At 40.0% G+C, this 12,883-nt stretch overlaps 2 protein-coding genes across 7 annotated transcripts in view; one reads left to right on the plus strand and one right to left on the minus strand.

The window, feature by feature from the left end:
• The window catches only part of hspa4a (heat shock protein 4a), a 73,293-nt gene that overhangs the window by 14,844 nt on the left and 45,566 nt on the right, over positions 1–12,883 (minus strand). Inside the window, exon 1 of one of the 2 annotated variants that reach the window (XM_052046829.1) lies at positions 6,296–6,299. The exons of the other annotated variant lie outside the window; for it this stretch is intronic. The gene's annotated coding sequence lies outside the window, so the exon portion shown is untranslated. Of the gene's footprint in view, positions 1–6,295; positions 6,300–12,883 lie in introns of those variants that run through there. 2 annotated transcript variants of the gene reach the window in all.
• Positions 1–12,883, plus strand: part of aff4 (AF4/FMR2 family, member 4) — a 30,909-nt gene that overhangs the window by 1,523 nt on the left and 16,503 nt on the right. The window contains exon 2 of one of the 5 annotated variants that reach the window (XM_052046809.1): positions 5,366–5,463. The exons of 2 other annotated variants lie outside the window; for them this stretch is intronic. Coding sequence is in view for 1 of the 3 variants with exons in the window: in XM_052046807.1 (XP_051902767.1) it covers positions 7,156–7,172 (17 nt within the window). In the remaining 2 variants the exon portion in view is untranslated. Of the gene's footprint in view, positions 1–5,365; positions 5,464–6,788; positions 7,173–12,883 lie in introns of those variants that run through there. 2 more of the 5 variants (XM_052046807.1, XM_052046811.1) reach the window with 2 other exon arrangements.

Below are 12,883 nucleotides of genomic sequence, written 5' to 3' on the forward strand. Positions count from 1 at the left end.
GGGTTGCAAAACAGACCTGTGCTACGTCATCACATGAAAATGGCCTCATGAAAAATGTCAGTTGCCACATCCATAATGTAAGCCATTGTTTCTGAAACTTTTCACACCGAGCACCACCTCTAAAATTAACTACGACCATTTAAATGCAGTAACATTGTAAGTCTGTTCATTTAGAAAAAAACATTTTTTTTCCAGAAAGTGTAATTGTAATTACATCTGCTTTGTCACTGTACCGTGATTTGTTCACAATTATAGTTCCAGACTTCAACATTAAGTTTCACGACTAATTAGGAAAAAATAAGGCTGAGGGTTTCAGTTATTGTTAAAATAGATTATTTTGTTGGTTATTTCATCAGATCATTGCATACAAACTTATTTTGCATGGATTTTCTTTCCCGACTGATATTTCTTCACTGTTGTTTATTTGGTCCTGTTTAAATACAACTAAGTAAACAAAAATTAGGCAATATCATGACAGGGAGTGATGTTTTAAATGTGTCTTGGTTAATGACTTAGTCTATAAAAATGTCAGAGAATAGATATGACAGAGTACTTTTGTAATTGTCTATCTACTGCACCGTTTGTGTTCCGCCCGTTGCCAATCAGGTTGTAGCACCACATCATAGATGTGTTTTTGTTTTAAGAGGGGTGTTTTTGTTTTAAGAGGACAAAATATAGAATTCAACATTTATTAAAATTTATGCATTTATTTAGTGTGTTACAGATTAATTTTATTGCTTGTGGTTGTTAAAGAAATATTGGGAAGAGAACACTCAAGAAATAAGCTCCTATTAAAGTGCAGTTGCAATATTGAGAGGCGGGGGGGGACACAGTTAGATTAGTTTTAAATTTTTGTACAGCCCTAATATGTCATATGCACGCATGACAAATAGAGACGAGGGGGGCCAACTTGTTTATCTCGGTTGACGCATCCTGGTTGGGTGTGTGCGTTTGGGGAGGGGGTTGGGTGTCTTTGTTCATTGACTCTTTTTAAGATGACTAAGTGTAGGCTGTTATACAGGCATTGTTTCAACTATTTCACATTATTAACTCTCATAATAAGGGTGGAAAGAAGGTCATCTCCGTTCATGCAGGAGTTTTCATTCCTACAGCAACAATGCTGTTCAAATTTGTGTATAGAAGTCATGATTACTGTATATATTGTTGTAAATTTCCCCAGTGTGGGACGAATAAAGGATATCTTATCTTATTGTATTTATATAAAAAACACTTCTTGCCCATAACTATAAACCAGTCAAGTTTGGTGTTAACTGAGCATGGCTTCTTGTGTGGTGTGGCAACATATTGTGACACCAAATTCTCTTTGTCATAACCGGTATCACCGGTAAAATCCACCCAAAAAAAAAAAGAGAAAGAGAGAGTTTGCTTAACTTTTACGTCATGTGATGATTTACGTCCTTATTTGTTTGTTTGTTTTTGGTCAAATTCCAACTAATGTGACTCTTGTGAATACAAAATTCATTTAGCTACAGTATCTAGATAAAGTTGGCACTTAATATGAAATTATATAGCAAGTAAAATTCAAACCACTGACATTTGCCTTTGTTATGCTTGCATAACTGAAGCTGCGGGTAAAGTCGCCGTCGTTTGTTTCGGCTACAACCTAATCCCAAACATTGTTTTTATTGTGACGTCTTGAGATTGCAGTCAAAATGTCTTTCAGCCAAAACAAAGCCAAAAAAAAACCCTGTTCTCAGCTTTTCTTGTGACATTTCTGTCAAGCCCTACTTCCTTTGAAACTTAGACACTTGTCTAAAGTTGCAACTTTGATGGAGGCTTTCCAAAAAGGATATCTGCCGGCTGAATCGGTTCCATTCTAATCAGATTGCAGTAGCACATCTTGACTTAATACCATAGCTCACATTTTACAAGAATAAGCCACTCAAAACTACAGATAATCAGATACAGAGGACCACAACACGTGACATTTTGAGGTGATGAATAAGGAACTAGTTTGCACAGTAGTTTAAGAACACGTCATCGCACGTCACTGTTTACTGTCTGTGACGTATTTATATCGATGGTCTCGAGGTGTTTTTGATCCAAATATTTACTGAAATGATGTAATTACTCCTTTGTTATTGTTGGTTAGTTGTAGGTTTTGACTTGTGTACAAATTGGGGTCGGGGACCGCCAACATTTGTTCTTTTTTCTTCTTTTTGTGTGGTCTCCCTGATTTTACGAGTCAATTACGATTCTATCTGGGTGGATAAATTGTGGCCATGAATGATGCAAGCATCTCAAAGTAAGAAAACAAACAAACAAAAAAACGGTCAATTGGCACAAGCCACGCCAAGTAAATCTAAACCAGCTTCCATCACAACATTTTTTTTTCTTCAACAGCTTGTCTCACTTGGTTATTCATCGTCTCGTATCGGAGTGCTTGTTGTAGCTCATCTGCAAGTGTATTTATAGGTTCGCTTGTAACCCTTATGTTTGTGTGTTTCTATTTGTAGTAAGGGTGACATCCCTTCTGACTTACAACATTGGGATAAATATACATTTAGGAACAACCTCACAGTTCTGACATGAGCTTCACTATTAATGTGCTTTTGGCACAGTTGGATAAGAAGGTCATGGCTGCCCCCTTTCCTGAACTAACAAGGTTTTGCAAAATGGAGAAGCTTGAGTGACACAGGTTCTATGGGAAGGATCGGAAAATCATCAAGGCTTGTGTGTCATGTTCCACTAACACTCGTGTCACAATGCACTGCTGGAATAATGTGTCGTTTGTGTCATGGGGGGAGAGAGAAAAGCCTCTTGCAACTGGAGTGCAGCTGACATGATTTTACTCGTGGCAGCTTGCGTTGACATTGTTGCGTCGTCATTGTTGAATTTTTGATACAGCAACTAAGAGCCCACGATGGATTTCTTTTCAGCTCGTGTGATATTGGACAATAACCATACACTGAGGCCAGAGTCGTAACAGGCCGAAGATTAAATGCGCCTTTGCCTTTTGCAAAACCGAGAACACAGCATCCCTTAATCACAAGTCTGATGTGACCAGAGAGAGATAAGTTGTTGACAGCAGACATTGCTTTCAACACATCCGTGCTGACGAGTTTGTTGAGAGTGAAACTCTCCCATGTCTGTCCGTCATTAATACCCAACACACCGGTGTCACCTTTTCTCTGTCACGCCTCTGCTACTACCTCCATGGAAAGTTGCCAGGTCGATTTTGTCCGCTCACTTGTGCTGTTTATACAGAACAGCAAAGGGGAAAAGGTGAACAAATTTGATCATTTATTAGGCAGTCTTAAAGGGGCCTTTAAATCTTCATGGTAATTGCAACATTAAATAAAAATGTTTTCTGTTCTTATTATAATCCTCTATATGCAAAGCGATGACAATTACTCTTTTAGACAGTCTGACCACTACTGCATTGTACGACTTCTGTCCTCAACAGAAGGCACTGAAGGGAGCAAAGTGCTCAAGTTGAGTTATATTGGTAATCTTTAAAAGGTTCCTACGGTCAAACAAAAATGTCAGAAGCTGAACTGAACTCAGCCGCGCAGCTCTGGAGAAGCACGGCTCAAGAATCTATTTTTTGTGGAATTGATTGTCGACATGTTGAGTCAGCCTGAACTAGTTTGCAGTCTCAAGACACAACAGCATGACGTTAGCCAAGGCCAACAACCACGGAGACCCCGAGCGTCATCATCACTTTGCTCCAAAAAAGATTTTTCCTGCCCCATCAAACCAATATTTAAAAACATAACGAATCAAGTTATTCCCCTTGTAGTAGATGACGCCATTTCGGGAAATTCCCATTCCCAATAAAGTCAAACTGTTGTCAACGCTGATGATTTACCTTTAACATTTCCACGAGTTATGTTCTAATATGCTTCATTGGTAAATTGTGATGCAAAAACAGTCACCTGAGTTGAGCTGTAAACACTTGTTGGCGCTCTCTGCTTAATGCAACACCTACTGAGACACAAAGTGCCTTCAAGTGCCTCTCCCTGCCCAATAGGCATGTTATCTGTTTAGAGCACCTGCCAATTAATAGTTTGTTGTGATGAGTTAATTCGCACCAATTATAATTTCATATATTTAGTGGAGCGGTAACCTTGAAAGATGCTCAAGATGCTTAAAAAAAGGAAATGTCAACAAAAGGAAATCAACTCTCTGATTTTCTTCCAACGATAAAAGCAGTCCCAATTAATTTAAAGGAGTCCTTGGTTTGGCGGGAGTTCCATTCTTACTGCAGCAAAGTCCGGAAAAACTTGATTAGTCTGTCATTAATCCATGCTAATGTACTTGTAAAGCTAAATACAGTAAATATGTGGATGAAAAACACCAGTAGGCCATAGAAAAATAAAAAATATGGCGTTAACTGAGCATGCCTTTTTGCGCCAGTGACAATGTATTCTTACACTGCGCACAAACAAGCTCATTGCACATCATCCTTAAACTCGAAACGTCACATTTCAGAACCATCGTAAACTGACTACCTCAAGAACCCCAAATTGGAACTGAAAAATAGTCTTTCTTTTCTTAGCATGGAAGCGGGGCACAAAGATCACACCAGTGTGCAGTCGTCAATACCTTAAGCCAAAAGGTTGGAATTCTTAATAACGACATCGATAAAGATGGTCTGCCTCCCAAGGAGTGTTAATACATCACGTCAGTGTAGGCAACGTGACTTTGCCACATTTACAATTAGTTTTTCTCATCCCCCACTTGTCGCCAAACAGCTGTTTAGATGAGGCAGGCCCACGGCTATTGAACGGACACTCCTGCGGAATGCATGCTGTCAGCAGATTTGTTTTCACAGTGCCAGCGGTGCTAACACGACTACCTTCACCGAAACCTGGTCGGATCATTTTTCAAAAGTAACTCATGATGTTATTTTGTTTTTAAGGTCCGCCCATATGGCTAACACCTTTGTATTCATTAGTGCATATGTTGCTCGTGATTCAAAGAATGTCCCTGGGTTCTTTTGAGTCCACCATATTATACAACTGTTATTTTATGCTTGCTAGATTACATACTGTCTGCAGTCCAAATGATCTACTTGTCTAATGCATGCTTCTTTCTGTATAGCTGTAAGTGGCATATACTGTATAAGTGATGTGCCGAAAATAGCTGACCACTTAATCCAACCGTGACCTTTGAATAGAGAGGGGGTAGCTGTGTTCTACCCCGTGGGGAATGAATGCAGTTGCTTCCAAGAAAAAAGGACAGAAAAACACTGCTGCAGTCTTAACTAAATTGTCTTTTCAGATTGTGTGCAGACAATAGGTTGTGACACGATTTTCCACTGAATTTTTACTCAGAGGGCTTTCCATTCCAGTCATCATCATTTCCTGTAACCTTCTTCCTTTTTTTTTTGACCTGACAGATTCTCGAAAGGAGAGCGTATTACGCACAGTACTACCTCAGATGAAGACCGCAATCCTTTTCAAGGGCTTGGAAAAAAAAAATCAACAACTGTACAAGGTAGTATGTGAAGTAACTAGACATTTTAACATTCTTGTCAGGAACGTCTAAGTAGAAAGTCTCGTGGATAAGCTCTAACAACATTTCATTTATTTGGCAGCCTTGTGTTTTGTGGTTCCGCTTTTGTTGTTTGGGAGCAGATCAAAACATTGTGACTTGCAGTGATGACACATTTGTCACTTGGTGTCCACCCCAATGTCGCTGATGAAAAAACACTGTGTGTTTGATACCAGGAGAAATGGCGCTCTGTGCCTTTAAGAGGCTCCACCGGTGCTTCACGTGTGCTGGGGCACAGTTGGGGGGAGGGACACGGGGAGGGAGGGACCTTATTGACGGAAAGACATGCCCCGGTTGGCTTGCCGAGCTGTGCGGAGTGACATCACACGGAGGAGAGGCCTTGCGGTGTAAAATAACATGTCCTTCTATGGCACAAGGCGGAATGTTCCATTTTCATGGTGGGAGGTGAGCTCTGCTCCCTTCCTCACTCCTCCCTCCGTTTAGGGTTAATTTTTTCGCCGCCTGTCAAATCTCGGTTGGATGTCTTTGGGGAGTCAGGCGTTGCATTTAGATAATAGACGATTTGCATTTTGACGTCTGTTAATCTTACCAGTCGGGCATTAATACAGAATGTTGCCCGAAGGAATTCCCTGTAATAACTCATGAACCTTACATCCCATGGTGGGTTTAACTCTATATGTGCTGGTGTGATTATTGCTTCTTTTGGGTGTTCCAGCACATTTGTAATAAAGCTGTTTCTGTAAATATCCCGTTAAAAAGTCACCAGCAAGCATGCACTGAGGTCACTGACTTGGGCAAACAAACGGCAATTGTGTAATACCTGATGTCGGTTCGTCCAGACTACCGAGCAAAATAATACATCATGTCATTGTATTGATAAAAAGTACGTCTTTGGAGGACTTTAGTAACAGACACAGTTTCTCATATCAAACATGGAATGCACAGGTTAAGTGGACCTTCTGTCATCAAGTAGAAAAAACATTTCATTTCTCTGCCTTTCACTATTTGTTGCTGGCAGAGTGAGATGAGCAACGCTGTCGTCTATATAGTGCAGTTTTCAACAAACTGTTAACGTCAAAAAGTTTGACTTGTTTTCAAATGTTTCGGGCAAAAAAAGCAAACCGTGAAAACGAACATTAAAGGGAGTGTCGCGTAAACAAACGCTTTGTTTCTGACAAGTGGAACATTAGATTTTGATTAAGAGCTAAATCTTAACATGGCAATTAACTCTCCCTGCTGTTTGTCCAACACGATCCTAACCCCCTTCTCTTCCCATCTTGTTCTCCACACAAGCGTAACCACAAAAAAACTGCGCACACGCACACACACAGACACACACACACACACACACACGGAAGCCCAAAGCTGCGCCTGATGTCCAATGCGAACACCCCCGCCGTTTGTCTTAGTGGTACATCCCGAGACAAGCAGTCACCTCCTCTATCCCAAGTCAGATTTGTCTCCAACTCTCAGGAAATACACCATACTTCTGAAAGGTGTAAAAGTGTCGTGTAAAAAGTTGTTTGTGGATGGGTGGATCCCAATAAAGCGTTAAAGGAGCGTTCAGTGGCGGGGGGAGGGTGACACACTCTTTTTGGGCTGACAAGCCATGACAGGACTACTTGTGAATCGCCGGTGAACCTTCTTCCTTCCAATGTCTCAGTGTTTTGGGCCATGGCCTTTCACGCAGGGTAAGACACTTGCACTTGAAATTCGCAATGTTGACTTAATTCTCCCGTTGACTGACAAGATATGAGAAAAGAACTTCAAGTGAAGGTTTGAGGAGTAACAGAAGCTCTAGTGGTGTATTCGCAGAGTTGATCTACAGCCATATGTTGGTCACCTTTTTTTTTTCTTTGGTATACAATGTTTACTCTTGTACAAGAGATGACCTGGCTGGTAGGTTGCGAGTTGCCCTGCGACAGATGAGCTAATTAATTTAGGAACAGAGTGAAGTGGCTTTTCTGCTCACCAGACTTTGACCTTTTCAACGCACTGCAGAGTGATTCCAATAAAATGGAACTGGTCACTAATGTAATAAATGCAATGCAATGCAAACAAATTGTCCCCCTCCTTTCAATGTGCGATTTAAAATGGTAGAAAGACGTGACATCCTACAACTCTGCGATGTTTGTCTGTAAGCATAATGCCGTAAAAATACGCGTCTGTCATGGACAAATATTTTGATTGTGTTTACACGCGCGCACACACACACACACACACACACACACACACACACACACACACACACACACACACACACACACACATCATTGCAGAAAGTACTCATGAAGAAGTTCATTTATTGATTGATTGAACATTTTTAAAGGTATCAGTTTTATGTTCGCCCACTTATAGTTACTTTCTTAATAACAAGTCGTGGTTCCACATCCTAAGCATGATCAGATTAAATTTTTTATTTTTATTTTTACAAAAATAGTCATGTCAACTTTTATTGTCATAACAAGATATATTTATTTGCCCATGTCGCTCACCTCTAGTAGTTGTGCTTTGTCAAGTTGATATTTTGTTCCTTGGCACATATTAACAATTTTTATGTACAAATCACACAACCGTTGGGTCCTCCGGAATGACTGGAAACTTGGCAAAATTGGATGTCAAGCAACGTGTCATTCTGAACGAATTTCATCATGGAAGGATGTGCGTTTTGTCAGTGATAAGATGGTACTGATAACATTTTGACAATTTGACAATCTTTGAGACTTATTTTTCAACAGGTGGATTCTCCCGTCTCATAAATGCAGTTTATTTAGTGCTGCGGTAGGTTGCGACAGAACCACTGAATTAAATGTACATAAAATACAACTGATTTACAACATGAAATACAAAGCAACAGTGGAAGTATCTCAACTGATGCCACGAATCGACAACTAATCAATTATTGAATAATTTATTCTAATTAATAATTAGGATAAATGTTTTTATATTTGTTCATTGACGAATTGTTTCAATACCGTTTTTGTAATTTCAAAGTGTCAAAATCCTCAGAATTTCAGCTTCTCAACAGTAAATATTCTCAATTTTCTGGACTTCTCCTTGTAAGGAGACTGATTATCTTTGTGTTGAAATAAAATAAAACATTTGCTTTTACTTAGGTATACAATGGTCATTATTTTTGCCTATTTTCTGACATGTGATGGACCAACGCAGTAACTTAATCATCATGAATGTTTGTGCAATTTCTGCATTGGCAATTTGAAGATTTTTACTTTTAAATCAGATGAAAATTGCATTTGTTATTCACCAATTCATCGACAAAATGACAGATGTATCAATTATTACGGTAATCGTGAGTTGCAGCCGGAGTAATATGCAAGTCACTCCCATGCGGCTACGCACAACTTTTTTTTCGTCGTGCTCTTATGCAAACGTTTCAATTAATCGAACAATAATCATAATACCCAGAGTACTTATCCTCACCCAGACTTGCCCAGCTGACTTCAGGCAGTAGGTGGGGTACACCCTAAACTGATTGCCAGCCAATCGCATAGCACACACAGACAAGCAACAACCATTCGCTCTCACAAACACAACTAGAGACAATGTAATTACTGGAGAGTAGCATGTCTCCTGTATCCATAATAAACTCACACAGGTTCCCAATTTGCCCTTATAGTATTTTGATGGAAAGCATTGCCAATGTCCCAAACGCAGATGTCAGTTAAAGAGCGATTTCCCGGCGCCATTGTTTTCTGTTGTTTTTACACATGGCTGGGAAAAATCACATTCGGAGCTCAAGTTTTATTATCGGTGTAAAGACATTAACTCAGCTATGGTTTGCATTGCCATATAAATGTATACAATCTAATGTATATAAAAGCTGCCACCTTGAATCGCAAGCAAATTCCGGCACCTCAGCTTGCAGCATACATGCAGTCGGTTAACGGATGAGCCATAAGCCTTTCATTTTCTGCCTAAATACAAATGCGGACTTCCTTGAATAGTGTATGTCGGGGTGTTACCCCTGCTGAGCTAATAAAAAGCTAAAGAGTGGCTCATTTGAGAGAGCCGAAAGGACGTGAGACGAGCTTACAAAGGATTGTTGCCTTGAGGGCATTTGATTGTGAAGCGCGATGCTAACAGTTTGCCCGTTCACACATTGAGCTCAAATTGAACTTTCACAGGCTTATTTACATTTACATGATGTATCAACGTACTCACGGCAGCCTCGGTGGCACAGTCAAGAGCGGTGTCTTTTTCTGCAATTTGTTGTCTTTGTCTTTTATTGGATATATGTTGAAAGCACATGGTGGGAGGGGCTTAGTTTACTGTTGCATCAGATGTGCTGTATTTCTTTCATATCATATGCTCTTTATCTGTCTTTCATCACTCATCGGTGGTCACTTGGAAGTTTTCACTCTGTTGTCGTCCATTTTGTTCCACCTCTTATCAACCTATGAGCTGTTTACGCAGCTTGACCTGTCGCAGTGTCTTTTTTTTTCTTACGTTTCTGGGGAAGCCGACATGCTCAGAAGGGGCAGAAATGTTCTGACAGTTTTAGTGGAACATGGAGTCATTGAAGTGTGTTTTTGGTTGTTGTTGCTTCCACCGAATCAGGAATTCCAGAATCGTACATGAAATGACACACAGAAATGTGCATCTTAGATGACTCATTTGGGCTCATTATGTTGTTCCTCATTTTGCTGTGTTAAAGTAGTATCATGTGCTCTCTCACATGAAACAAGCACTGCCATTACCTCACATTTAAAAGAATGCTTTGAGCCGCAGATATTTTATGACTGCATTGAAGCTCCATTTACAACGAAAACATCTTGTTTGTTGTAGTTGCTGAAACTAGAAGATTACAGTCTGCTTTGCAGGGGATGCCCAATTTATGATAGTCCGTCTGTATATTTCGGAATATGGCGTAGTAAAGTCATAACCACAGTTAATATTTGTATGAAGGAATTCTAAACCACAAATGGCAAACAATTAAACGAAAACCAGAAAGTTCAGCGGGAACTGAGCCATGCCTTTTTGTGGCGCGCAATGACGAATTCTCGCACCTAAGTTCACAGAGTACTCATACTGTGTAAAATGCGAACATCCAATGTCAACTGTAAAATAAAAGATTGGTGAAAGTATGGATTCTGAAACTCATTTAATAACTAAGGTAAAAATGTATTTTTATTTTTATTTATGTACCGTACCACTGGAGACTTCAGATGACAAATGTTTTTCAGATGAGACGAAGACATTTTTAACCAGTGCCCCACAATATGGTTTTTATTTATTTTTTGTCTGCTGATGATTTTTGGCAGGGGAAAAACTCTGAATAATTGGCCCATTCATTAAAAAAATAGATAATGCATAAAATAATCCCCACCCACCCAACACATTTAAGTGGCTATAAATTATACACAGGTTTTTTTCTATTCCTGGGCTGATATGCACATCTTCCCCACAGTAATGTGGGGAATATTGTTCCCCCCCAAAAATTCCCAGAATGCATTGCACAACACCATTCATTTAATTGATGAAGTTATAAGCAAAGTAATCCTTGTCATATGTTTTTAGTTAACATTAGCTGATTGTGTTATATATAACTCATTTATGTCTGATTTGCATTGCTGTAAATGGGTTGGGTGCGTAAAGGTAAAAACAGTCGGCAAATATCGGCCAATAGGCAGATTATTTTGGCCGGTGTATTGAGGTCCCTAATTTAATTGGCCGGACGATTAGTTGGGACGTCCCTGTCTTTAACACCAGGATCCATTCACCACGGATCATTTTTGAATATGCTAACACAAAACGGAGGCAGTGAGAGATGCTATGTTGCTTGTGCACATCGGACTCGCCCAAATCATTTCCATTTACACCAATAAAGCGACCACTAATTGGGTGTTTCAAACACATCCTAGTGGTCATTATGGGCTTTATTTGCATGAAGACTATTTGTAGACAGTAAATGTGTGTGCTGCCAAGCCTTAATGACTCATTTAGTGTGCTGCCAATGACGCAGAATGCCCATTAAAAGTAGTCGTTTGTGAAATCAAGAATCTTACGGATGAAAACGCACGTAATAACTATTTTATTGGGAACCGGCCATTTGTCTGCTTCATTCCAAAGTCGATTGCATTTCTTTTAAGATATGTGTCGATTTGGAAGACCTTTGCCGTCCGTCCTTGCTTAAAAAGGCTTGCAACCTATCTGCTTCCTACCATCTCGACAGCAACAATTCAAGTAATCCCGGCGTGCTGCTTTGTAATGGGGAGGCGGCCGCCCAAGCGCTCTCTGTCAACAGATGTCAAATCTTTGTTGCTCTTGGCTGAGTACAAGCCATTGAGGATTTAAACCGAGAGGTGACACGCCTGGCTGGATGTTGTTCTTGGGTTTTTTTGTTTGTTTGTTTGTTTCAAAGCTCAATGTTGTCTAAGCTAGTGGATGAACATTGTGCTTGTAACAGCTCCTTGACTTCTCTCTGCTACAAGTTGACATGTGCAAGCACTGCAAACACTCTTTAGTAAGCCCCCACCTCCCTTCTGTTTGGATTACCCACGCTATGGTCAGAAGCTTGTGACGTGCGGATATGTTTGTTGTCACTTCTGTCTGTTCAGGCTCTTGGCAAATGGCTTTTTTAATGTGCATCTGCTGTAAGGGGCTAGTTTGTGTACATTACATGCCAATGTTTTGGCAATAGGGTGCTGGGCAGGAACCAAATTAGGCCTGTGTTACTAATTTGGGTCTTGAGCAGAAAAGGTTCAGAACATTTTGTGACAGCACTTTGCTTGTGAGGGCGTGGCACTAATCGAGGTCCATTGTAGATTTATGACCTTTTTTTTTTGTCTGCCTCAGGGAAAATTGTGTTTACATTAACACCACCAATGTTCCGAGATGAATTTCAGATTTGTTCACATTTTGAAGTAGTTCTCCCCCACACCACAGGAAATGAAACAGAGTAGACCTTTACTTGCCCTTCTGCGGGTCCTTTTTTTTTCCCCAAAAATCTATTGACACATTTACAACAGGCGATACGACTGAGCAGAAGATGAGTTGTGTAAGTATGTGACGTATATATGTGCTGAGGGCAAATTCAAAGTTTACACCCAGTACTGTCTTCTTTTTGTTGATGACTTTTACAGTACAGAGAAGCTCTTAAAATCTTGATTTTTGTCCGGTTTAGGATTCAGGTTGCTTTTGGGATACAGACTTAGCTGGTGGTTGACTTGCTATGCTGAAGGAAGACACATTAAGAGGAGTCATTGTTTGGTCCCTAAGCATCCAACAATTGCTAACATTGATTTTTTTTCATTTTTTTTTTCATTTAGCCTTTCAAAACGACCTCTAGTAGCTTTCGATGGTCTGCAAACTGGCACGGAGCATCTATTCAAGGGACTTGCTCGCAGTCAATGTTTGCTACTGCAGTGTCTAGACGAGCCTA

The sequence above is a fragment of the Hippocampus zosterae genome, chromosome 16 (assembly GCF_025434085.1).
Source record: "Hippocampus zosterae strain Florida chromosome 16, ASM2543408v3, whole genome shotgun sequence".
NCBI lineage: Eukaryota > Metazoa > Chordata > Actinopteri > Syngnathiformes > Syngnathidae > Hippocampus > Hippocampus zosterae.